Source organism: Zerene cesonia, chromosome 3, assembly GCF_012273895.1.
Source record: "Zerene cesonia ecotype Mississippi chromosome 3, Zerene_cesonia_1.1, whole genome shotgun sequence".
Taxonomy (NCBI): Eukaryota; Metazoa; Arthropoda; class Insecta; order Lepidoptera; family Pieridae; genus Zerene; species Zerene cesonia.
In genome coordinates, this window is record NC_052104.1 from 6,648,070 (window position 1) to 6,675,780 (window position 27,711).

The window sequence follows — 27,711 nt, forward strand, 5'->3', positions numbered from 1 at the left end:
TTATTATATCCCTTTAAACCCATATTTTATTACACGTCAATATATATGTTGATTGTGTGCTATATTTCATAGTGATTTAGGATTTCGGTTTAACCTTTGCCATAAAACTTGGGACATTCTAAATTATATGTTTGTTTTTTTGGGGTACAAAAAAGGGTTTTTATAATGTCGAAGTCAAACAGCTATAATTCAATAAATTCACGCCTTTAATGATTTTAGGTACGCGCATTAGTTTATTTCGTCCGTTGAATTTTATTTATTAACATACCTTCATTTTCAATTGGTTAATATAAGTAAAAAGTTGAACACAACAAACTTACAATATTAACCTCTGCATTTTGTAAAAACTTAAGCCAAATAATATGATTGAAAATATATAGCTATACATTCATCTTATAAGAACGAGCCTAAAATTTAAGTTCTTTCTGACTAAAATGTTGACATTTGTAATATTTAGTACCGGTTCTAAGGGCAGAGGAAGAGACGTAAACAGTATAGGCTATCTAATAATAGACTAGATGCCTAGCTTTATGTTGTGGTTGGAGGAGCAATGCCCTCATTCTTGTGAGAAGCCTCCCAAGAAGGGGACTTCTATCCTGATTTGATTGCGAAAGGTCAAAGTTTGGTTTTACCTTATTATATATTTTTTTAAGTAAACAATGTGGGAGGCAAATATTGTGATACTTTTAATCGTGTGTTTTGGTGTAATGGTAAGTGTTTTGGTGTTATTTGTATCAAAGATTTTAATTTTTTCTGTTAAGATAAAGTGTTCTGAGATTAATATACAGAAATGTTTGATAAATTGCTTGTTATTCATTAATGAACTTGACATTTTTATTAATTTTGATTTGCAGTACCTAACTTTCTTAAAAAAATATTTTTTAAAAATCTTTAATTTATAAAGCATTTAAATTTTTACCGATTTCCAAAAAGGGAGGAGGTTCTCAAATCAAGTATATTTGATTGTGTTTTACTGGTGAATGGATTTTAGCATTTTTTTTTTGCATTCAGTATCTTTACTTGCCGTGTTGTCGTAATTAAATTATGTCTCCTTCTGGCATTTTAAGGGTTATTTTTTTTAATAATTACATGAATAGTGGGATGAAATGATACAATATTCGTTAATGCCACTTTTTGTGTACATTTTCAAATATCTAAAACTATATTCGATGCAGTAATTTTTATTATCAGTGATTTTAAATTAAAATTAGCTGACCCGGAAAATGCTGTTCTGCCTTACTCTTATCATTAAGGAGTATGAAAAATAGATGTTGTTGCCGATTCTGAGACATACCCAATATGCAAATAAAATTTCATAAGAATCGGTAACTAAAATTGTGACACAGGAGTTTTATATATAAGTTTTTAGTTATTTTTATAAAGCTTATTTAAATCATAGGGTGATGAAGCTAATGTCACGAGTACAGAACCAACTACTGCTGGAATAGATGAATCGATTTATGAAGATGAGCTGCACAAATGTAACTGCCGTAAGTATAAAACATATTTATATGCTAACGTAGTACCCTCAAATAATAAAATAGGAAAAAAGATAATTTAAACTTTGTCTATATATTGAACTACAAATCCATATTTACCAATGTAGAGTATATTAAATGTACTTAATAACATTCGACCCTATGATAGGGAAATACTTAGCTAACTTAAGGTACTTGTATAATTCTCGAACGACGTTGAAGAAACATTTTCACAGAAATTACTGGCATAAACTAGTATTATACATATGTATATCTAATAACCATAGCAGATATTACATTAATTCAACGCATACTGTTATATTATCTGTGATACAACCAACCTCTTCTTACACCAACTTTCAATATATTGAAACATTTGTACTAGTTACCTCTTATATACTCAGGGCTATCACTTATCACAATATGAAATGCACGGACCGTGACCTAGCAGATTTTTAATGTCCTAATGATTTACAAGTTCGACGAATCAATTTACTTTCACACCTTTCACGTTAGATTTGACATGATTCGCCTCGGTTTTAGAAGCGTTTCATGTTTTTTTTTATTATTTTTATGTTACTTACTGCAACTGTGACTAATCTAAAAGATGTGTCATTTACATATATATATTTTTATTAGGTTTATAAAACTTGTTTTTCTTTTATTTCATTTCGTATCTACAATGATCTATTAATTATATGATTTTTATTTTACAATTACCTATAATATATATGATTCTTGAAATTTATGATATCTATTTGTGTCATATAATCGTGTATAACATCAATTATAACGCATTTTAGGCTGTGGTGAACGTAATGAAGCTTCTCGAATCGTTGGCGGAGTAGAGTCAGCAGTCAATGAGTTCCCTTGGGTAGTCAGATTGACGTATTTCAACAAGTTCTACTGTGGAGGGATGCTCATTAACGATCGATATGTGATGACTGCTGCCCATTGTGTAAAAAGGTTAGTTACTCTTTATTTATTTTAACTATTATGTCTGGTCTCGAATATATGCTGCTCTTAAAAATTTTACTTGTTTTATTTGTTTGATAAAACTGGTTTTAAAGAAGCTGATTAATTGTACTATAGTTTTGTGAATAATTTATAACATAGATTTTCAATGTAAAATGGTTAACTCGTCGTTTTTTTTACGAATGTGTTAATAATTCAGTTAATTTGCGTTTCGCAGCTTTTGATTCTATACTTTATTGGCGTGAGTTATACTTGTTATTTTTATCGTTTTAGCCTCATGTGGTTTATGATGAAGGTGACCCTTGGGGAGCATAACCGTTGCAATAATACTCACCGGCCAATAACACGTTATGTGGTTAACATCCGAGCTCAAAACTTTAGTTATGTTGACTTCAGAGATGATATTGCTCTCTTGAAGTTAAACGAGCGAGTAGAAATAACAGATACTGTTAAGCCAATCTGCTTGCCGCATAATGATGGTATGTCCTGTAATTTTTTGAAATTTTACTTATTCCTAATTTTAAGTACATAGTTCATAGTTTTTAGTATAGGAAATTGATATATGTAAATTTTGTGATATTATTTCTAATTTTATTATAGCAGGTTTTTTTATGCCAGAGCAAACAAAGGGTCAGGTGGGCCACCTGATATAGAAGAGAATATTATACCTATTGCCATATAACCATAAAATAATTTTAAGAGATTGTCTATAAAACAAAATATAAATCTTTTATTTCTAGAACAAATTCAGATGAGGAAAAACAATAATTAACAGTAGCACCTACTTTTTTTCTTAGAGACCCAATATAAACCAGAGCAAGGACAGAATAGGTTGTAAAAATTCGTGATAAGAGTGATGTTGGAGCATAATTAAAATTACATAATATGATAAATACTTAAGCTCATTTATTCTTATATTTACAAAAAATATATATGCCTAACATATAAGTCAACCAAGTGTCCAGGATAATGATTATTAATTCCTAACTGGTACATTTTTCGAATTTAAAATTGCGCATGAAATTAATAGCCAATTTAGCAAATTCTGGATAACCCCTGTTTAAGGTTTTAAGAAAAAAAAAAAAGAAGTATGAACATACCACTCAAATAGTGTTTAGTAATCTACCGCTTTCTTCATCCGCAAGTAAGAAAAGCTAATACAAGTTGGTCGCCCCGACTTTGTCGATGGTACACATACTTATAGCATATAGCACTCAGGCTCATATACACTTGCTCGTTGCACTAAAGAAAAGGTTTCGAAATCGGTCCACTTGTTTCTGAAATTCACACCTTTATACAAACGAACTCTTCAACCTTTAATATAGATTAATTCAATAAATTATATGCATGTATTTTTTTTATAATTTAGTATAATACATTATTTGGGTTCAATATCAGCCACTCCGTCATATTACCTACTCTAAACAAAATACTGTATTATGCAATTTGTTATTTCGTTTATTTTTAACAGATAACGAATATATTGGTGTAAAGGCCATAGCTGCTGGTTGGGGATCGCTGGGAGAACAACAGAACCACTCTTGTAGTTTGCTAGAAGTTGAATTGCCAGTTTTAAGCAATGAGGAGTGTAGAAATACGAAATATGAGAGCGCTATGATAAGTGATAAGATGCTTTGTGCAGGATATCCTAGTGAAGGAAAGCGAGATACGTGCCAGGTAAAAATTAAGTTTGAATAGGTTTGTTTTTTTTTTGTTTTTATTTTCACGCTATGAAATTTAAAGTAAATAAGTAATGAAAAATTATTGTTATGATTAAATAAATTTATTTTACTGCGAAATAATAGTAAGTAAGCGAAATAATAAGTTACTCAATGCGACGGACTTGATTGAATGATATTTATGATTATTATGGTATGGTACCATTCAAATGTTTTCTCATATCAAATATTTGTATAAGTACTTTTATTAAATCTCTATTTGAATGGTTCATAGGAGGTACGCAAAGTGCTATACCCACATTTTCTTTGAAAGTACGAACGGGTCATGTCTTCTCTCTAATAATTTCGAATTAGCAGTTTTTTGAAATCTTTTTCGTATACATACAATTTTATAATAAACGCTTAATTATATATATTTACAGGGTGATAGCGGCGGTCCCTTGTCAGCCGAGAGAAAGGATAAACAATACGAGTTATTAGGTAACTGGTCATTTTCTATTTAATGTATTTTTAGATATGTTAACGACACTCCTTTTGTATACTATATACTAACTGTTTTTAGGAATCGTTTCGTGGGGCATTGGATGTGGAAGGAAGGGATATCCGGGTGTATACACTAGAGTTACGAAGTATCTGCATTGGATCAAACATCACGCGCGTCGCGGTTGTTTCTGTAGAGATTAAAACAGTATTTTATGGAGATTTACTAAGCGTAGTTTTTAAATGCAATATATATGAAGTTGGCTAGAAGTTAATCTTTCTTTTGAGTTCAGGTTAATCAAAAAAATACAGAAAATAGCTAATATAGCACATAGCTAAATCGCCTATCATTATTTTGAGACAAAAGTTATTCAAAACCTTTTATATCGCGCATTTTTGGTTGTAAGCAAATTTGCTAAAACTTTTCATGATACGAAATTTGTTGTTCAATAGCAATTCATGTATACATTGCATATGTTCGCTTCAAATAAATCATCTCCAATGTTGTATGCTATTAATATATGTTTTCTCACCCGTATTCCTAATCATGTTAAAATCCATTTATCCGAAATATTCTTACGTGATCAATATTGTCATTATCATGTAATTAAAGAGCCCGCATATTATTTAAAATTGACTTTTTTGTTTAAATACCTTGCCTATATTTTAAGAATAGTTAATACAGTCCAATATATTCCGGGAAGCGTTATTGTTATCATGCATATTTTATCGTTGTTTTGTTTGTGTTATTTTATACAGTTTTCGGTAAGACATTTTCTTTTCATTAAATACGTACACTCAATTCAATTGTTGACAGCAATTAAAAAAGTGTGATGTTTTATTTTCAGCACTGTTTACTTTTCAGTAACTTATTGAGTTATTTAGGATTGCGACCGTCTTGCTTATGTCGTACGTATCTCTTTATTGATGTTTATACTTATATAATATTAATATTGATAATTACTTTTTGGTTATGAACTTTTATGAATTACGTATTTTATTATAGGATGTGGAATTGTAAACAGTGGTCGTTATAGTCTGTTAGATAAAATCAGAGGAGTAGACCCTATTCCGCCTAACCCGATGCCGTGGTTGGTGTTTATCCATGCCAATGATTCGATTATACCTGGAACTTTAATATCCAATAGACACGTTTTAACAGCTGCATCTAGGGTATATGCGTAAGTTTTAATGATGAAATGATATTGCTATACTGTATACGGTACTATGTATTTATCATGTTAAATCTTAAAAACTTGTCCTATCTTTCAGTTTATCACCGTCCATGGCATTCGTACAGATAGGATCCAACAACTTCTGTAACAATAATGGATTAAATTATAGTGTGGAAGCAATTAGGATTCCTAGTGGATATACACCCAGTGGTGGAGATAGCGACTTGGCTTTATTGAGACTTGCTAATGAAGTTTCTTTTAATCAATACATATCGCCGATTTGTTTACCTTTGAATTGTATGTATATTTGTCTCTCTTTATTTTTGTTCGTAAATTGTATCACCTATCATAGCCCGAGATCCTACTGTCCGATTTCCCACGTATCTCATTTATTTTAATGAAATTATAAATTAATTTTATATAGCGAGTATGGATGCTATTATGGGAAAGAAAAGGATTAGCAATTAATTTGCTAATGTAAATAACTAATCACTTAAAATTTTGTTTATTAAGCTTAAAATAAAATGATTAAACTATTAACGCTCCATTCGAGAAGCATTGTCTAGTTAATGATTTAGTTTGATCATAGATGTTTTATATTGTCATACTTTCGCTAATAGAAAAGCACGATATTATGAGCTGAGCTTGAGACCTTATTTTCCTAGGGAGAGACTATATAAGAAGAACAGCAATTGTATCAACATTACCTAATAACGATGTAGGATCCCAATGTATCGCGCGAGCTACTATATTTTCTTTAGTAGACGGATCGACTTGTTCCTATCAAGCTAATTATACTGTGGATAAAGGCTGTGTAGGACCAACTGGACCTTCCTATGTAACATTGTTTGATGTGAGTACCTTTATATTTTTAGACATAGAGATACTTCAACATTACTATACGGAGAAGATGCATTTTACATCTGTTTCTCTATAGGTTATTTTTATTGAGTGTGTTAGGTTAGGTTAGGATAGTTGTCCCTTGGATATTCAGTTTTTTACTTTAAATTTTAGTTGGAGTAAACTTTAGAATAGTTAAAAGATTTTACAGCTTCCACCTTTTAGAAAATTAAATTGATTATTTGTTAGTTTCCTATTTAACTATACAAATATTCTTATTGCGTCACGCATTTTTTAGGAAGATGTAGGTGCAGCAGTGATGACGCGCCGTCGCGGTCTCCCACACGTCAGACCGTTCCGACTGATAGGGGTGTTGTCTTCGGCTTCCAATAGCTCAGAACCGTCAATTTATACAAAAATAAACGATCACAGGTCGTTCATTTTTCAAAATACACAAGGAGATTGTATGTGTGTGTAAACTGTATTAGAATTGTTCATTATTTAAAATAAAGCGAGAGCAATATTTTTTAATACTTTATTTATTTTCTCTAAAATGTTGTACATTAGTCATAATGGATATAATTTAAGAAATGGAAGTGCATATTTAATATTTGCATGGGATAAAATGCTTCATCGAGGTAGAGATAGCATAATACTATACCCAGGTAAAAACTGTTATATTGTAACTATTTCCAGACAAGTACTTATATAATAAAATCGCTCCACAATGAAGTGAAAAAGACAAACAAACAAATAAAGAAATAAACACATTTTCATTTTCTCATTTTAATATTGGGAAGAATATCACAGAAACGTATAAAATTTAAAATTTTTTATTCATTCATTAAAGTATTCAGAGTAAAATAATTGTCATTTGACTTAACCTAGAAACAAATGCTCTGAGTTCAGGCCTTCGCGGATCTCCTTTGAAATGTTGTTTGTTGAAGCGCTTCTCTCTCACAAAGCGGTAATCCCTCCTCACTAAGTGCAGTGTTGGGAGGAGGGTATGTGACGTTGTATGTAATGTTCAGTGGGTGGACTATACCAGTCGCTGTCACTGCGGACTTGGCCTCGTCATTGCCGAGGTCGAAGTGGGTACCATCGCCTGAGCTCATGATGCGATTTACGACCTGTTATACAATTTCAATGTAGATTATTAATTTTATCCCGAAAATATTCAGACAGAGAACGTTTTGTGAACACTACAGGCGTGATAGTCTAGCAACAAAGCATAAATTTAGAATATGCTACAGATTAATTCATAAAATATTTTGTAAAAATTCAAATTCATCCCTTTTTTTTTCTTTGTCTTAGTTATACCACAGATAACGTAATACAATACTATATAGGTTATATATAGGTTATACTTACCATTTCATGAGACGCTGTCTTGAGATCGTAAGCTAAGCCAAGCTTAGCACATAAATCTATAAATGCGGTCGATGGGTTGATAAATGTAGGTAGTTCAGCTGCTTTATAATCCCAAGGGAAGGCGTGGTGGTAGTTGTGCCAGCCTTCACCATACGAGAATAAAGACACGAACCATGACTCAACTGGTTGAAGTTTTCTGCAAAATGAGAGAATAAAAATTATCTCTATGAAATCAGTACTGTATTTTATAAACATATTGTAATATTAGAACATACAATATAATAAGGAGGCCAGTTACATAAGGGTAGTGATGGACTATGAGAAATCCTACTGCGAAAGTTTGTAAGGATGTGTGTGCGTTTGTTGCTCTTTCACGCAAAAACTGCTGAACCGATTGCAATGAAATTTGGTACGTAGACAGCTGGACAACTGGAATAACATACAGGCAACTTTTTATTCCGATATTCCCACGGGATACGAACTTACGAGGGTGAAACCGCGAGGCGCAGCTAGTAGATAATAAAATAGTGATGCTTAATTATTTTATTGTTTGTGACACATTCTCTACTTTTTATTTTTTCTTATCTACTCTCGAACTTCTCCATCCATGTAACTGAAGTAGTTTATCTAAAATTAAAGCTCAAATTCATCACTTTCTAGATTCAAAATGCATCAACATTTTCATACGGTATTTAAAACACATCCTTTATACCGATTAGCCGTACTTACGACATTTTAAAATAATGGTGCCGCGATCTTTACATTGTTAGCAAAACATTGTGTACACAAAGAAAGGTTAGTGAAGCGTAAAACGTATTCCACATACTTGTCATACGGCCTCGTGCCATATAGATGTGCAGCACTATTGACAAGCCAAGTGCCGTTAAGTTGTATCACATAACGCGCGAAAAAGCATACTAGCAGCGAAGTTACAAAAGGTTCCCCGAAGAAGTAATATGGTACACCTACTGGAACCAGCAGGGAAGTGACAACGAATATGTAGGGATAATACCTGTAAAAAGAAGATTCGCTGTTGTTATAGCTAATGAAATCGATGTTAGTTGATCAATTAACATAACAATTATTAGTACATGTGATACTGTAACGTTTCTAGAAAAGTTTATATTAAAAACGGTCTATTTGTGTTTTCCGCTATTAAGGGGTCAAAATCAATTATTCATACAATTAATTAGACGGGATACAAAACATGTTGCACCTTATTTTTTGTTGCTTTCTGTTTCTACATTTTAGGTCCTTTACTTTTTTACAATTAATCATTATTGTTATATCGAACGTGAAGATAAAATGTAATTATTAATCCTACTAATCCTACCTATCCCATATTATAAATGCGAAAGTTTGTGAGGATGTGTGTGTGTTTGTTGCTCTTTCACGCAAAAACTACTGAACCGATTGCAATGAAATTTGGTACGTAGATAGCTGGACAATTGGAATAACATATAGGCAACTGTTTATCTCGATATTCCTACGAGATACGGACTTACGCGGGTGGTACCGCGGGGCGCAGCTAGTTGAACATATGTTGCTCCGTTTTTTACTCTCGACCCGGCTTCGACTCAGTTATAAGCTTGATGTGTGTGTCTGTCTATGACATCGTAGCTTCCGAATGGATGAACCGATATTAAAGCGCAGTATTAGTAGGAGAAAGGAAGTATATTAATTCGATAGTAAATAAGTCTATAGAACAATGATACTTTCATCATCATCAGCCCATATATATGTTCCCACTGGGACACAGGCCTCCTATGAGGGTTTAGGCCATAATCTACCACGCAGGCCAAGTGCGGGTTGGCTGATGTCACATGTCGTGGAATTTTTGATTCTCACACATGCCGGTTTCCTCACGATGTTATCGTTCACCGTTTCGAGCAGTGTTGATGTTATCCACATGTGTAGATAAATTGGAAAATCAATTTACTTCCTGGACGCTCGCCTGGTCTCGAACCCCGAATTATCTTAATGATGCTTTATTGATTAAAAAACACTAATACTTACTTTTTCTGAAGCATAATGAGCTCGTCAGCTTTTATGTCGCTCATGTCGATCCGTTTCCCTAATTCCTTTACGTATGGGTGTTTCTTAGTCAGTAACCAGCCTACATGAGAGAAGAAGAAGCCCCTTTTCGAATTGTGAGGGTCGCCGTCCGTGTCTGAGAACCGGTGATGGAGGCGATGGTCACGGATCCACACGAAAAGGGAATTCTAGAATGATAAACATAGTTTACTGTGATGATGTCTTATGTCTGATGTGTAATTTACTCTGTGACATGTTGCTATAAATATATACTAATTAATAATTTATTATAATATCTAAACAAGTAAGTTTTTAATATTTAGAGATAGATAGCTATTTGAAAGCTAGCTATTTGTTGTGTGAAGACCACCATATGAAAAAATACACTTTAACAACTATTTAAGTGGTGGCTACATCAAATGCGCTTAATGTCCTAAATAACATAGCATCTTGTGTTATATTAACTATCTTTATAAGGTTGTTGATAAAAATAAATATACTTACTTGACCCGATGCGGTCTGCATTAATATGAGGAACACTTTTAGAGCTGTTGTCGCCTTGTAACATTTATGAGTAAAAAGTCTGTGGGCTCCAGCTGTTATGCCGAAGCCAAGCATTGTCATAACGATAAGGACTGAAAATTGAAGAACGAATCATTATAAATTATTGATATTATTTACAGTTTTTAGTTTAGTAGTCATGTTTATATTTGAGTAAGAAATGTAAATTTGGAAAATTTTACTTACACCATACGTATGTTTTAAAGCAAATTCCACCAGAAAAAAATATATAAGCTCCCCATAAACCAAAGAAATGTAACACTGAGAAAAATACTATATTATGCCACACGATTTCATGTTTGTAATTATAGTCTGTTCCTATATCTTTACTTGTTATATATTCGCTGTTTAATTTATTATTAATATTTTCATTATCACATTTGTTTTCACTTAAACCAGCCATTTTAGTAATACTTAACTGATTCCTTATCACATACTGGTACACAATAGTATAAGACGATTCTCTAATAAAGAATATTTCAGGAGTGGCTCATAGTGAATTAATGGATTCTGACAAATTAAAAATTGCCCAATTCCCTACGTAACTTTGGTAGTAAGTATGACTAACGGCTGTATTAAGTACCAATAATTAATTACGAATGCAAATATTCTTTATGTAAAGCCTAACTAGGTATTAATTATTACAAATTATGCCTGGAATAGACAGTTATCACAAATGTATTATATTTGTTGGTAAGAAACAGGTTAATTTTAGCTGGTTATACAAGCAACTACAATTAAAAAGATCTATTCCTTCTGTGCCTAAGTTCCTAAATCTTTACTTTTTAATATACATAAAAATTAATCGCCAAATGTTTTGCTAAACGTAAAATTCGATAACGATTCGACCAGTTGAGTAATTTTTTTTTTAATTTTTTAAGGCACAAGGGAGGTTCTTATCGAGAGGAAATATGCCACGCGTGTAGTTGGTCGAATTGCTAGTTAAAAATATAAAAATCCACCACGGTTACCAGCGGAGAGAGTAATATGGAGTAGCCGATATTAGTAATTTCATGTATGCTTTCTTTTTTGAGACTATTTTCACATATTATTATCATCTTTACAGAGAAAAACAGATTTTGATGTAGTTATGGAAAATAACCATTTTATGTTTCAGTATATTTCTATATTTTTTTCTAATTGCCTGTAACTCACGAATTAGTATTGTGAAAATTGAACTATTAAAATAAAATGACGATGATCCCCTTTGTATGTTAATTATGCTATTGTAATCTAAGCGATACCAGACGATGTTTTGGACCAATGAATAATTGAAACAAACAGTTTCAAGGTTTATTTTTAGAATGTATCTATTTTTCGTAGTAGTAAAATTAATTGACGCACGAGTGATTTTAATAACTATTTTAATTAAGTTTTCTTACTGGCCATTTTATTGCGCAAACTTTCAGTTGATGGTAATAGCTATGACGTTGTTTGTTTCGATACACAAAGTAAAATTCTGTACTTGTATAAAATGAAGTATTTATGTATTGTTATTTACCTAACATTAGGAACTGTAAGTTAATATTATTTGTACAATTCATTTCATTGATGCGGCGTGCGGATGAAGGTTTTATAATATTCTTATTTCTTGGATATTTATCGATATTTCTTTCCAGATATCGCTTTCAGATAGCGCTTCCAAAGTCAACCGTTCATGTGGTAAGATTAAAATTTTGTGATACTATGTATGAATTAACTAATACAAAGGTTTACAAAGATGTTATGCTACAGCTTATTTAATACAAATGTCTAAATATTGTGTAATTCTGAGGAGTACGAGTATAGTTTCTATACAATATATTAAATTGATTACTTATTGTAGAGTGCGGAATAGCAGGGAAAAATCGGCGGATTGTCGGTGGTACAACTGTACAACCACATCAATATCCCTGGCTGGTATCTCTCATGTTGGGGCCAAAACTGCATTGTGGAGGAGCTATCATTACCAATCAACACATATTGACTGCCGGACATTGTATTACATTTGGGTAAGCTGTTAATATTTACAAATCCGTGGAATGTTATCATAATATGGGCTCAAAGCAATTGTACAAAATACTGGTAAATCTGCTTCTCTATGTTTCGAAGTTATACATAACTTTTACTTGGTTTTTAACGGTTAAGTTAAATAAGTTTTGGTTTGCAACGTGTGTGTTTGCATAAACATTAGACTACTAATCCTTGTCGGACAAATTACTTTATAATCATTTTGTTATTCATTTTATTTTTAGGGTTAGCTTCCACGATTTAACAGTCAACATTGGTATGCATGACCGCCTAGGCTCCTCTTTTAGTACGCTTAGATTAAAGAATGGAGTAAAACACCCCGTATTCACTTCTAATGCAGTTCGGGATATAAATGATATTGCTGTTCTTACCTTGGAGAAAAAGTTGAAGTTTTCAGAGAAAGTCAGACCGATTTGTTTGCCTTCTGAAGGTAATACATGTCATTGAATGAATGATGATGAATGAATAGATTTATTAATATTAACTTGTGATTTGTATGCTTTAAATAAATTATCAATAGGAAGGTCTACACTAAAAAGGTCTTATTTTTTAGATTTGGACTTTAAAAATACGCCCTTGACTGTAGCGGGTTGGGGGAAAACCAGACAAGGGGCATTGACGTCATCACGATATTTGTTAGAAACCAAAGTCAAATTGGTTGATGGTGAAAAGTGCAGTAAATCCGCCATTTATAAGGATAATCTAGTAAAGGATACTATGATGTGTGCTTACAGTTTAGGAAAGGACGCATGTCAAGTAAGCTGGATATATATTCGTGTGTTTGTTTAAGTCGATCGAAAAATAAAAATATAGTCGAATTGAGAACCTCTGCCGTTTTTAAGAACGTCGCTTTATAATTCACACTCTCGATTAAAAAAAGGCTCTCAATTGGACTGTATTTCATTTGAATACTTTTTTAATTTGAAAGCTCGTGTCTGCCGTGTGGTCCTACTAAAATTTGATTAATTCTGTCAATTTAAAAAGTATGACTTATTATATTATATTTTTTCAGGGTGATAGCGGTGGTCCCTTATTTTCAACGCACAGCAAAACTCATAATAAGAAATGGTATCACGTAGGTAAGAAATCAATTTCTCAACGTGAGGACATATTGAGATTTTAAATTGTTTATAATTAATGCTTATTGAATTAAAGGTATTGTGTCTTGGGGAATAGATTGTGCGAAACCAGATTATCCAGGTATTTCTGATACATTTTATGGATTTTTATTTTACACGTATTATATTTTGTTATATTCGTGTAACTAATACTATATTTGTTTTTTCAGGAGTATACACCATCGTCTCAAAATATGTTTCATGGATTAAACAGCAAACCAAAGACGGAATGTATTGTATATAAAGAATAAATCTAAAACGTAATCCTTATATTAGATATATATTGATCAACAAACATTTTAGGGACACGTTGATTTGTACTGTATATAATATATTAAATTGTAGGATGTATACTTAATCTTACTTTACACGTGTAAATTAATGTACTCATAATTACTTATCTGGTAACGCTTGTTAAATTACTAATAAGTACATGCTTAAGTATTAATACGTATGAAAATTAATGTCGTACTCTTGATTTATGAGCCAGATTAAGGCTTTTTATAAATGAAGTCTTTTTTTCTTATTTTCATTCAATTAAATTTTAGTGTTAAATCATTTGTTATTTTAAGCTTAATTTATTTTTATTCGAAAACGCACATTTGTTTTCTAGTAATTAAGTGTAAGAATAAATCTCTGTTATGCTTGCTCATACCGTGAAATGAGACGATAAGAAAATTCCAACAGATGTTGTATTTGTAAAATATATAATCGATTTTCACATTTTATTTATGCAGTTATAATAAACGGTAAAATAATTTTGCTGTTTTATTTTGGTGTATGAAATTTTGCAGATATGCCCTGTTTTTAAATAGATGTAGGTATGTGCATATGATTACAAAGATGCGATAGGCTGTAATAAATTTTACAGCGTCCAGCGTATTAAATTTACAAGGACATTATCGCGTGAATAATTTCTTTGGCTGAAGCGTTCCGAGCACAAATAAGCAACTGTCAGTGCTAGAAAACAGTCCTGTGTCAGAACCTAGTAATGTCTAAATATTGTGTGAATAACTGGGCAATGTTGTGTTTTATAGTATTTCTTGTCGTGAATAAGGTATGTAAAGCAGAGCCTAGTTTAGATTTTGAATTTTTAAAGTCTTTAAGTACAACGGTTTTTATGTTTAGGTGGTGCATATATCTGGACTCGATTGTCGTAAGTGACAATTTCTGTGCTATTGGGTACTTAGTTTATTTTAGACTTTAATTTTAAATCGTCCATGAGAATATTGTTTTAAATAGTTAAACGGTTATTATTAAAAAAATTTACGGTGTTTTATATACAAAAGGTCTTTATTGTACTAATTGGAATTGGTATATACATGTTCATATTTATAGAGTAAGTAATGAAAAAAGGTCCAAATAAAAAATAGTTACCTATAGACTACAAAACCGAATGATTATTATTGAAGACAACATGTTTCATATTGTTCTTTTGGTTAAAATAAAGGGCAGAAAGAAGTGTCGAGTTTCACTTATTGATATTATTATTAATTTTATAATGGTTTTTACGAATGGTTTGAACTAATAGTCAGGATAATTATGGATTCTGAATTTAAAATCTTTGTGAAAAGTGTTGGGATTAATATAAATAATTATACCTTAGATTTTTTTTGTTTCGTGAGCGGTCAGAACACCGCCATAATTTGCATGAATTTATTTGTTTTTTTTAATATTAGTTAAGAATACAATTTATATACATTCATATGATTTTTAATAAATAGTTTATTAGATTGTGGTAGGCCAGCTGACACGATAGTGTCGATGAGGATAGTCGGAGGGCGAAGGGCGGAACCCCACTCTTATCCATGGACTGTGGCCATTTTGAAGAATAACCGCATGCACTGTGGAGGGGCCATGATCACAGACAAACATGTGCTTAGTGCAGGACACTGTTTTAAGTGGTGAGAGACAATATCATAAACAACCGTTTTTTTTTTCAAGATTAGATAAAAAGTGAATATGAGTTGATTTTAATTTTGTTCCAGAGAGGTAGAGAACCATTGGTATCTAATGGTATAAATGACCTAAAAATAAATACCTATATGCTTAAAAATAAAAAGAAAAAAATATATTCGATCAAAACCATGTAACGCATTCTAAATAAGACGTATTAAATCATTCAAAATTTTATATAACTACAAGAGAACACATAGACCGTACTTTCATGCTATCTTTTACATTTTTTATTTTTTATAATTAATATTTAATAACATAAGATACATGATGTGACTTCATATTTTTAAATAACCGATTTATACAAATAAGCACCTAGTTACATTGTATGTATAATAAGATCAAATTGTACAAGCAATGTCGACAATGTTTCAAAAATTTCCATGTTACAATGCTTTGTTACTTACGTATGCTATATTATATTGAGCAACTTCATGACCTATAAATAAACAGAATTTCCATGAGTATAACTATTGTTTGTAACATGATATATTTGTAGGCCAAGGTTTTAATGGAGCTAGACATATAAGTAGTAAAATTATACAAACTACTCACAAAATATACAGAAATTTATTTAGGTGATACAGGTTTACCGCCAGCGGTTCGCTGGCGTGGACTACAAAAGTTGGTACTTCGTTGTATTTTAAACAAATATAATCCCACATTCGCGAATTTAGTTTTTTGAATGAATAGCCACCCATGTATACTCATTTTTTTTTTCAAATAAAATATACGCTCTAAGTTGCACCCAGTATTGGTAGTTTAAAAATTTGTTCAACATGTGCTTAATTTTAATGTGATTGTCGCACATATAAACAGACATACAGACAATCAGACCAACAGAAAAAATAGTAATCATTATTTGATTGTACCTACCTAGATTTCAATTGTGCCATAAAATCACAAAAAATTGTACCAATAAAATCTTATCTAAGGGTCAGTACACCTTTGTATATTTTTTTTTCATAATATTGATATTCGCGGTCTAGTATTTACTAATTAGGCACATTCTACAAAATAAAACTGTTCTACGAGAAAATGTAGTTTTTATAGAAATCCTTAACTTAATAGTTTAAATCTAGATAATTGAAAATATGGGATGTTCAATATCTTTTACTTCACATTTATGTTGTCATCAGATTCATTTTTAAATATTATAACACATCTACTCTACATACTCACCTACCTATATGATGCCTATAATATAATATCATGTTGAATTTTACCTATTTAATATTTCAGGGACAATATAAATGAGATGTTGGTCTTAATTGGACTGGATAACTTAGATGACATGAAGAATGTGGAGAAAAGAAATATATCAGGTGTTAAAATACACGAACGGTTCACGTCTACGGCTGTGCGAGATGAAAATGATATAGCCATTGCTACTCTCAACGCACCTGTTGAATTTAGTGATACTATAGTGCCAATATGTTTACCTAAGTCAGGTACATTCAATCAGTAAATGTGTAAACATTCAGGTGTAAATTGCTACGCTGTTATGAGTTAATAATAATAATAATTATATGTTTAGATTTCAAGTTGCTTTGTTTAAAATATGTATCCCATCAATTATAATTTAGCTTCATAGGGAATATATTAAGAAAATTAAAACCGATTTAAACATGTTTTTAATCTTAAATATTTATAACAATATGTTTATTCAAATTTGAAAATACACATAAATTATTTCAGGACAAGATTTTTCAAATAGAGTGGGGACGATAGTTGGCTGGGGTCGAGTTGGAGTTGAGAAAACGTCATCAAAAGTTCTATTAAAAGCAAGTCTGAGAATTTTAACCGATGAAGAATGTATGAAGTCGAAGTTATCACAGCACCTTAAGCCTACTATGATGTGCGCTTTCTCTAAGGGAAAGGATGGATGTCAGGTACGTGGAATATAATAGTCCAGTTCAGTTCGTGGAATTCAAGTGGAATCTCGGAATCGGCTCCAACGATTTTCATGAAATTTAGTATATAGGGGGTTTCGGGGGCGATACATCGATCTAGCTAGGAATTTTTTTTAGAAAATGTCATATTCGTGTTTTTTTTCCTGACATCTATTGGTGAATAATAATACTATTTTGCTTCGTAGATAGCTGGACAACTGAAATAACACACACTTTTTATACCGATATTCCTGCGGGATACGGACTTACGCGGTTTCAATCGCGGGTCACAGCTAGTATGATATTATATTAAGAGCTACTAGATCTGTTGTTCCTATTTAACATTTTAAATTATTAAGCTTAGGTACTTACTTCGTATTAATTGCGTATCAGTAAAACTGACGAACATCGTATTTATTTTATTTTAAGATCTATTTATACGTGTTCTACAATAAATTAAATTTAAATTCTAATTTGAGTACTCCGATCAAATAAATTTTATTTATATGTACATTGTTTAACCCACCTGAATGATATTTCTCAGCTTTTGTATAATAGATGTTAAAATAGGGATATAAATTTGCATACATTGTCATATTTACACTCACTACAGCTACTCAATAATATGGATATTTAAATATTAGGTATTCTGACACATTGATAATCAGGCGGTCTTCATAATGATTACAGTATTTACATATCAACTAATTATCCAATAATTTGATATATTCGGATTATATACTTTAATTATATTGCAGGGTGACAGCGGTGGTCCATTGTTGGTTTTCGAACCAGACGGACATTATGTACAAGCGGGTACGTATCATAATAGTAATAAAGAATTTCTAAAATTCCTCAATAAAATAACCTTTTTAAAATGTTTAATAATATATTTATAACATCCTTTTGATTACAGGAGTCGTGTCTTGGGGAATAGGTTGTGCGGATTCTCGGTATCCTGGTTGGTAGCAAATAGTAAAATAAAATATAAAATAGCAGATATTTATTATTAAATACGGGATATAATTGATTACCTCGATTATAAGTTATGCTAAAGTAAAACTATCTTTTCAGGTGTGTACACAAAAATCAGCAACTATATTGATTGGATTGGTCGACATTCTTCAGATGGCAAAACATGTAAAAACTAGAAAATAAAATATTTATGTTATCCACAAATATGTTTTATTACTGTGCATTGACAAAAATCCTTTCGCTTCTGTCCATCTCAAAGTAGATAAATGCTCAAAGTTGAATAATTCCTTCTTTAATAATTTTTTTTGCAACAACTTTTGTTCACTTCTTTATAGTTTTCAATAAACTGACCTGAGTATTTCAAATATCGAATGTACACACAAGTAAATAGGCATCTACTTACAGTGATTTTTCGTCACTGTCAGTTTTTTTAGTTGTTTAATTGATAGAGAATTTTTGTGTAAAAAATACCTATTAAGCGACGTTTTGTAACGTAAAGAATAACAGTTTCGTAAATATAAAATCACTCATTCAACCCGAATTTCTTATTTTATGTATTGTTGGGCTATATTTAGATATCTACTAAGGTTGGAGAAGAACGTCAATTGCAAATTCTTTTACCTTATGCCGCTGGACACCTACATTTGCACAAATACCGTACATTTTAGCTACGAATGTATGCAAGTTGAAATGACAAATTAAACGACATCTTCCACAAAATTCTATTAGGTATATATAAAATAGTACTAAAATCAGAAGTATTTTTCGTCTAGGTGTAATATAAAAAGCTAAATGCTAGCTAAAAATATTTTGCAAAAAGTACTTAGGCTACAAAGCAAAAAAAAAACAGTAATCTTAATCAAAAATAATACACTTTATCATTCAATTTCTATTATCTATATATGTCTGTGTATACCGTGTAAGAGGATCCCATTCTGGGTGCAAATTAATTTTTTCCAGTTTGTCTATTATTCGATTATCACGCTATAACAACGACGTATTTTGATGAAACTTTATTTGTTGTAATATCTTATAAGTCTGAGACATCCTAACGGCTTAAAATTTAATTTGAATTTTTGAACGAATTCTCGGGCACAGCGTGTGCCTTTGTCAACTCTGTACGTTTGCCAGCTGCTGTTCAGTGATTAGCCTGTCATTTGTTATTTTTTGTCTGTTGTAGGATCATGTTCATTTTATAGTCTGTAGTTTGAATTCAGGCTGACATTTGTTTTTCTGTCACTCAAAACAATTCGATCGGTCTTTGTGTTACTGAGGTCTTTGGCCTACTTGTTTTTATTATTTTAAATTTAAATAATTCCATGTAAAAACTTGTCGAATCTCAATTGGTTAAATCAAATGTAGTCGTAAATAGTGTTATTGTAGATATTTAGAGTTAAGTTTCTGTTTAGTTAAGTTGTAAATGAATGTTTTAAAATGCCTGGCATTAGAAAATATCGACGTGACACGACCGAAGTCAGCTGTTGTCTTAAATATGTTATATTTGGAGTCAATGTTCTTTTCTGGGTGAGTTTAAGATAAGTACTTACAAACGCCATAGTTAATTATACTCGTATTGGAAAGGCTTCACGCTCGCATTCACATTTTGAATTATTTCTTTTTACTTAGTTCAAGGCTGAATTGAAATGCGTTATGTCAACAATTAAAGATAATATTTAGTGTATAGTAAACACGATTTGTAAATAAAATACTCATGAATAATATTTTCCTCCATAAGTATACGAGTATACACATTCTTACCTCAAATTAAGAAAAAAACTGCATGAACAGTCAACAAATTTCATATGTTTTGTGTTCATAATATTTCAGTTCCTCGGATTGATTGTATTAGCTGTGGGTGTGTGGGCGTGGAGTGAAAAAGACACATTCAATAATCTTTCAAGACTTACAAATATAGCTCTGGATCCAGCATTCATATTTATATGTGTTGGTAAGAATATTTATTCACTTTTATAATGTACATATTTCAATGTAACCAAAAATTTTGTCCCCGAAAAGGATTTTTTTTCTCAATACCATTTTCTCAATGGATAAGAGTTCAAAATGTATTATGAAACTAAAGGTAATTTTTCTCTTTTGCACTTATTGTAAATTGCAGGACATGTTGGATTCACCCAATGTTTTGTGGGATTATTTTACTTATTCATTCAAAGTGGGATTACATCCAGCATGATGGGATTGTCCAATGAAATAGGCCATGGTTGACCGCCTTAATTGTCTGAAATAAAGCCTATGCTTTATTCAAAAATTCTTAATGAATAAATACCTATAAATATACCTGCAATTGTATAAATGAATAATCAATTTAAACTTTGAAAAAACCTACTAAAAACCTCTTTATTTAATTAAGGGTCATATGTTTAATTTTTAGTTTCATAGCATTGAAATGCTTTATAAATGAGAAATTTTGAAAGAATAGAAAAAATTTGATCACGAGGCAGGATTCGAACCTGCGTATCTTGCCTCGTGATCAAATTTTAAAGGGTCATATGTTCATGCTTTTTTAATGCTAAGTTATAGACACACTCTTTACTAAAATTGTGGAATGTTTTGAGGTCAATTCACATACAATAGTGTGCCCTTGAATTTTGTGGAAACAAAACATTGTAGAAGGACATCATTAGACAATTGTATTGTTTTATTGTGAAATAACTTCATAATAATGAAAAATTCTCCACTTAGTTTCAATTGTGATTGAGAAATTCAGTATAAATTTCAATTATCTTTATGTTTTTGGTGAAAAATTCTTATTAGTAACTTATATATGTATCAGTCTTCTTCTTATTTTTTTAAATATCGTGTGAATGTTAAAGACTAATAAAGTTTTATTGAAAGATAGATAGTCAGACATTATCCATTATCAGAAATGTTTTCCCGAGAAAAATTATTATTCTGAACTAACAAACACATATTTCAATGTATTTTATATGTAGATTATCCTTATCTTTCTTATACAACTTTTGTCTCTGTATTTAATATAACATGTAAGGCCTATAGTTAAAATTTTAATTCTTTCCTCCTCAATGATGTTTTTAAATCCTTCAGATAAGATGCAGACTGCTTGGCTCAATCATCAAAGAAAAAAATTAAGATACTACTAATTAAAACTGCACTACCTCCTATATACAATTTAAATACTATTCTGTAACCTTAGTACTCACAAGTACGAAAATGTACAGGTAAACCTGGTGTTGCCTTTTACAGATCAACTAAGGACAAATTTATTAATTACTATTCAATGATATCAATAGTGAGGTGCAATGTAGTTAATCTCAAAATGAAATTTCATTTTTACAGGTACAGTAACATTCATAATTGGATTCACTGGTTGTGTTGGAGCCCTGCGAGAGAACACATGCCTGTTAGCGTGTGTAAGTTGTAATTTATAACTTATTAGGCGTTGCCGATGATGCATATATAACTTACTAGCTGCGCCCCGCGGTTTCACCCGGTAATTCTGTGTCCCATAGGAATATTGGTATAAAAAGTTGCCTATTTGTTATTCCAGCTGTCCAGCTATATACATATCAAATTCCATTGCAAACGGTTCAGTAGTTTTTGCGTGAAAGAGTAACAAACAAACATACACATACACATACTCACAAACTTTCGCATGTATAATATTAGTAGGATATCACTCAGTGAAGGTGCAGCTTTCTAACAGTGAAAGAATTTTTGATTAAGGTTCATTAGATTTTGTGTGAATACAATACGAACATGCATCCAAAAGCACCAATTTTTCCTCTTTATAATATTATCTTAGATTACACAAAAAACAGTGTACCATACATGTCCTGTTATAATAATGAATGATGAAGATATGATAAGTGATCAAATATGGTAATTATTGTTAACACACTGTTATTAACATGATGTTTACTTTTTTATATGACTAATTATCGATCTACGACTTTGCTCGCGTGGACAAATACAATTTGTACTCTTTTGATTTTTGCAGAAGAGACAGTATTCCATTTTTTACCACTTTAGATGCGTATATCTCGTCAACGATTTGTTTTAGCAAATAACCCATTTAGAAACTTCTATTGTTTTTAGATCTAGACCAAGACCTATCCAATGACAATTTTTGTAATGATATATTTGTTAATTTATTTTTTTTTATCCCCAGGCTATGGTCTATCACCGACGGATAAACAGAGAAAAAAATTATTAGCCATTTTTGTAGGGTCTATAAGAAATTAATTGCATAGCACTTAATCTTTTTATTATTGTTTTTACATTACTATTTTTCTGTTACAGTATGCAGTGTTCCTTGCTTTGCTATTGCTAGCTGAAATGACGGCTGGGATCCTGTTTTTCGTATTTAAAGATTGGGTATGTAATTAACTGTGAAAAATTTGTAGAAGAAATAGTTTTATATACTAAAAAATGATGTGGATATTTAGTTACTTTATTTGGAGAATCAGAAAATAATCCTGTTAAAAGTTCCATACACAAGATATGTTTAATAATATGCTTACCTTAAATTGTATGAATTGAATTGTCTTACAGATCAAACTACAAGCTACGACTGGCTTCCAGACTTTCATCACTCACTATAGAGAAGATCCTGATCAACAGAACTTGATAGATTGGATTCAGGAAGACTGGGTTTGTCTAAATCTTTAAAATTCGTTACAAGATCAAAATATCATGAATTCCAAATGTCAGTCATTGCTTATCTCACCCTTTTATTCATTTTTTTTTTATTCTTATTATGTAATTGGTCATTAAAATAAACTACATTTTTAATTATTATAAATATAAATTTATACTAACATTGTATTTTGTATATTAATAAGACGTACAGGAAATAATATAATTACAAAAAAAAAGTCGGAAATGTAGTAAAAAATCCCTGTTCCATAGTTACAATGCTGCGGCGTAGAGGGGCCTCGAGATTGGGATCGCAACGCATACTTCAACTGTTCGAGTGGGGCGGTCGGATCTCGAGAGGCGTGTGGCGTGCCCTTTAGCTGCTGCCGTAGCAAGCCGCAGGATATTATACGGAATAAACAGTGCGGCTATGACGTCAGGAAACCTACTTATGTGAGTATCTCATGATGCCATGGTTGGTGTTTTAGAATGTTCCAAGCATTGCGTGAAAAATGACGTCATTATTACTACTATGTGGGTATATTATTTTTAAGAGAAAATCATATCAGACTGAATGTAAGTCAAGTAAGTATGTAATAATATGTCGTTTAAATATAAATATAATAGGTTATAAGAATATTCTATAAGTAGTGTGATTATAACATGTCTATTGTATTGTAGTGCATAATAATGCACTATGTCCAGTCCAACCTTGGTAATTTTTAGATATATACAAAGCAAGCAGAATTTCTACTGTCTGTGTTACTACGGTGATTTACAAAAGTATTTGAGTCATCAAGCAATACAACCTTGTTGTCTATAGGTTGTAATATGCACGGGTCTATAGTTTCCAAAGACTGTGGTCGATATTATGGTACCATTTTTGAACAGCTTGTATTGCCATGGTGAAAAAAAAAAAAAAAACATTTTTATTAGTACTAACATCCTACTCTTGATGACTTGAACATAGCAATTAAGTGATCGCGTGATACACGAGCGCGGTTGTCTGGTCGCGGGGGAGGACTGGCTGCAGAGACATTTCGCGCCAGTCGCTGTCGCAGTACTCGGACCTTTAGCTCTACAGGTTTCAACATGCTTTGTATGCACTGTATGCGAGATATCGTACTTTTGGATGGACAAATGTAGTGTTATTTGTATGCGTATTATGGTACGCCTATTCAATAACTGAGCTATTCGAGGGTTACAGTTTATCCATCTAGAAGTATTTTATAGATTTTTTGTGCATCATTCAAATTAAGTCGCAGTTGTATAAGCTTTTTTTTATACGGAGTTTCCACTAGTTTGGTCGTTTTTGTTTCACATTTGCTTACAGTTTCTTTTTTTTTTTTGTTATAGAGTTTTGACATAGCTAAGATAATATATGACAAGGGCTGTTTAGAGGCCGCTGAAGAATGGTTTGACCACAATCTGTTGATAGTTGCCACATCCGCTGTGTGTACCGCTTTTGCACAAGTAAGTTAAATATTTAATTTCATTTGATTTTTCAGCACCATATTTTGTTTTATACAATACTTTTAGGTCTTTTTGTATTCGCTTGTAGTTCAAGTTAATAGTTTAGAAAATGTTATATATATTCTTAATGTAGATGAGATTAAAGTAACTTTATTTGAAATCTTTTCTCCGTACAAAGATTTAACGACACGTTGACATTAATAGTTCGAAGTTACTGTCAGATTTTTTATTGTTTTTTGCCAGTTTTGTTACAGTACCCTTGAATTTCTGACAAATAAAGAGGACACTCTTTCTATTATCGTAATAAATGTATTCTACGCTCCTTAATCAAAATATAATTGTCCCTTAAAATTGTTCCTTTAATCATTTTAATTATAGGTAATTAAGTGTGTCTATAGTATCTAATTATGAATATTAAATTTTCCAAGATTCTGGGAATATGTTTCGCGCAGAACCTCCGCGCTGACATATTTGCCCAGAAGTCGAAATGGCACTGACAATCAGCCTCTCCTGCCGCCGTGTGACGTCACATGCGACACACCCGCGACCTCTACCTGCCGCTCTACTCGTCCCACTGTTAGACAATAATCGTAGTTCTCTTCTAGTTGCATAGATGGCGCTGATATAAATTCCTTGAAGATTTGTAAGATTATCTGTGGCGGTATAATTAAGCGGGAACGTTTGTTTCATTTGGAAGTTGTATAACTTCTAAGGTGTTTTTATTTTATTGTCCTTTATAATACTATTTTACATCACAGTTACATACACAATATAATACTTTTTCTCCTTGTTATGAATGTTATGTCTAACAACCCGTTTAATTTTACAAATCTTCATAGTTGTATTATTACAAAATTAAGCTTTCCATTTCATCTTGCTCTCCGTACTCTATTTATCTCCTGCCTTGGCGAATCTTGACTATCCCCGTATGTTTAAGCAAATGTTGAATGTTGTTAGAATTTATCCAAGGTGATAGACATGACTTTAATGTTATACAGATCTCGTTGATCGTGCATAATGCATTGTGTTCATATATTGTCCAAGTCTATACGGAAGCTGTGAGATGAATTTAGAGGAAATTTTATATACAAAGCTAGTATTGGCGTTATGAAGTTAGGTATATTTATGAGATTAGGAGATTGTATTCCGTTGGCTGTTAATTGGATTTTGTATATATTCATTTACTATTTATGTGTGAGTGACTCTTTGTTTTGTGACAAGATTGTTTGGTGTTGGCGAGTGATTTTTGTATTGTTTTGCAATAACTATCTTAAACGAGTCCGAGATAATTGCTGTTTTAGTGGGAAATGTTGCCTTTGTAATATTTGAAAGTTTAATCTTGTCACATGACAGAAAGTATATCGCTTGATGCCTTTTATAATATAAAGTTATTAATTAACTATACTAAGGATTGAATTGTTGAAAGTGTGGACATTAGCGGTGTTTTGGTCGCGCGCTGAGCGTCAGGAGACTAAAAGTTGACAATAATAAATATTGACATAATATTTTTACATAATAAATGATATTATAAGAAGTATTATTTACTGGTAGAGTTAGTTATTAGGAATACTCATACATTTACTTTTATCGTTGTAAAACTATTTATTAGGCATTGTGTTTCGCACAATTTAACTATATTTTGCCTTTTATGATATATTGAGATTTTTACACTGTTTTTACATAATTCGTCGTTAGCTCTTTTGTATTTGTAACAAAAGTATTACTGTTAGGTTATATTTGTGCCTATAAAATGTAGTCTTTTGCCAATATAATGTATTTTAAGATAATTTAGTTTTACAGTTATTCTCATACTAAGAAATTTATTTTGTTCATTGCTCTTTCTATGTTTTATAAATGAACGTCACAAGACTCACAAAAAATGCACAAATATACATATTCCATCCGGCTCACACAATAAGATAAAAGACAATAATTTTATTGGATCTCGTGTAAAAAGCCGCGTTTTCAAATGAATCTCACCACTGCCTTATACAAATATACAGTAGTCGTACCTGCTTTAAAGAACCACTTATAAGTATTGAAATCTTACATACTTTAATAAGCATCTTAACAATATAATTTGTTGAATTTAATATTTCAAACAGACTCGATTAATTTATTTTACCACCGCCTCGTTTGCATAGACACTCAAGACTGTGACTGTATAATAATGGGTTAGAAAGATTCTTAATATGTAATTATTGAGCCCGTCCACTTACCATTATTAACATTTAAAAAACACTAAAAAGGTCCATACACTTCATAAAACGCTGATTAATCTGTTAATTTTTATTATGAAGTAGGTACAGTTTACTGATTGTATGTGTGAACTGGTCATCTGTAAGAATTAGAAGCACATATGAGAATAATTTCTACGGTATTCTTGGGATAAAAACTAGAAAAACTAAAACCAAACGTGCAAGAACCTTTATTATGTTATACATTATTCTAGTATGTAATCATCTGCATGTGTGCGTTTCGGCGAAAGTAAGACCATGTTATGTTCATGCGTACATATATCTGTTTTTTGCCTGAAGGCTTTTGATCTAGGCGTTATTAATCTAAGGCGGTATTAGCGATTGTTTGAAATATTTAATAGTAATAAATTAATGTGTACTTATATTCCGTCTTGTGTTCAAGTAATCGCAAACTAAATCTCCGTTGCATTTTGTCTCTCATTATTCAATGAGTTCTATAAACGTTTCACTAGAAATCTGATTTCGTAGACTGCAGAGTGTGTGTGTTTGAGATTATAAAAATAATTATTTTTATATTTAATCTTGAGAGTTTGGCGACAGTTTCGTTTATTCCTCTTAACACTTCTTAACACGTCTTTGCATTTAACTCTAATCTATTCTTTATGGTATAGTTAGCTAAAACCGTAGGTATTGCCTTGAAATTTGTTCCTCGCTAACACTATGATATTATGGAATTGCTATAAGACACTGTTTGCACTTGTTCTGTTGGATATTTAATGTTTACCTATTTAAATATCTATATACTCAACTATACCTAGTCTTGCCATAAATATTGTAATAAAGAAAAAAGAAAATTGTTAACTGCAAATAACATTTATTACT

At 31.4% G+C, this 27,711-nt stretch overlaps 6 protein-coding genes across 6 annotated transcripts; 5 read left to right on the forward strand and 1 right to left on the reverse strand.

Annotated features, from left to right (window-relative positions):
• Positions 1-538: 538 nt before the first annotated feature.
• On the forward strand, positions 539-5,248 carry LOC119836941 (trypsin-7-like). Its single transcript, XM_038362417.1, has 7 exons — positions 539-710; positions 1,400-1,490; positions 2,282-2,444; positions 2,727-2,932; positions 3,925-4,130; positions 4,555-4,612; positions 4,695-5,248. Exons 1-7 carry the CDS (start codon positions 660-662, stop codon positions 4,814-4,816), a joined length of 897 nt encoding a protein of 298 aa, XP_038218345.1. The 5' UTR covers positions 539-659; the 3' UTR covers positions 4,817-5,248.
• Positions 5,249-5,445: 197 nt separating this feature from the next.
• On the forward strand, positions 5,446-6,185 carry LOC119839387 (mannan-binding lectin serine protease 2-like). Its single transcript, XM_038365661.1, has 3 exons — positions 5,446-5,521; positions 5,619-5,793; positions 5,885-6,185. Exons 1-3 carry the CDS (start codon positions 5,446-5,448, stop codon positions 6,183-6,185), a joined length of 552 nt encoding a protein of 183 aa, XP_038221589.1.
• A 1,294-nt stretch (positions 6,186-7,479) lies between these two features.
• On the reverse strand, positions 7,480-10,996 carry LOC119839396 (acyl-CoA desaturase-like). Its single transcript, XM_038365668.1, has 6 exons — positions 10,780-10,996; positions 10,537-10,667; positions 10,015-10,220; positions 8,825-9,010; positions 7,999-8,194; positions 7,480-7,757 (listed from the first exon to the last, which is right to left on the reverse strand). Exons 1-6 carry the CDS (start codon positions 10,994-10,996, stop codon positions 7,533-7,535), a joined length of 1,161 nt encoding a protein of 386 aa, XP_038221596.1. The 3' UTR covers positions 7,480-7,532.
• Positions 10,997-11,784: 788 nt separating this feature from the next.
• LOC119839403 (trypsin alpha-3-like) lies at positions 11,785-13,965 on the forward strand. Its single transcript, XM_038365675.1, has 8 exons — positions 11,785-11,802; positions 12,213-12,255; positions 12,419-12,584; positions 12,828-13,033; positions 13,157-13,359; positions 13,616-13,682; positions 13,759-13,803; positions 13,892-13,965. Exons 1-8 carry the CDS (start codon positions 11,785-11,787, stop codon positions 13,963-13,965), a joined length of 822 nt encoding a protein of 273 aa, XP_038221603.1.
• A 711-nt stretch (positions 13,966-14,676) lies between these two features.
• LOC119836951 (trypsin II-P29-like) lies at positions 14,677-18,747 on the forward strand. The gene is made up of 8 exons (XM_038362428.1): positions 14,677-14,778; positions 14,850-14,877; positions 15,454-15,625; positions 16,920-17,128; positions 17,376-17,569; positions 18,328-18,385; positions 18,486-18,530; positions 18,644-18,747. Exons 1-8 carry the CDS (start codon positions 14,713-14,715, stop codon positions 18,718-18,720), a joined length of 849 nt encoding a protein of 282 aa, XP_038218356.1. The 5' UTR covers positions 14,677-14,712; the 3' UTR covers positions 18,721-18,747.
• Positions 18,748-19,778: 1,031 nt separating this feature from the next.
• Positions 19,779-26,253, forward strand: LOC119836745 (tetraspanin-5). The gene is made up of 8 exons (XM_038362196.1): positions 19,779-20,068; positions 20,372-20,492; positions 21,860-21,933; positions 22,823-22,897; positions 23,075-23,173; positions 23,432-23,611; positions 24,515-24,631; positions 25,060-26,253. Exons 1-8 carry the CDS (start codon positions 19,979-19,981, stop codon positions 25,126-25,128), a joined length of 825 nt encoding a protein of 274 aa, XP_038218124.1. The 5' UTR covers positions 19,779-19,978; the 3' UTR covers positions 25,129-26,253.
• Positions 26,254-27,711: the final 1,458 nt, after the last annotated feature.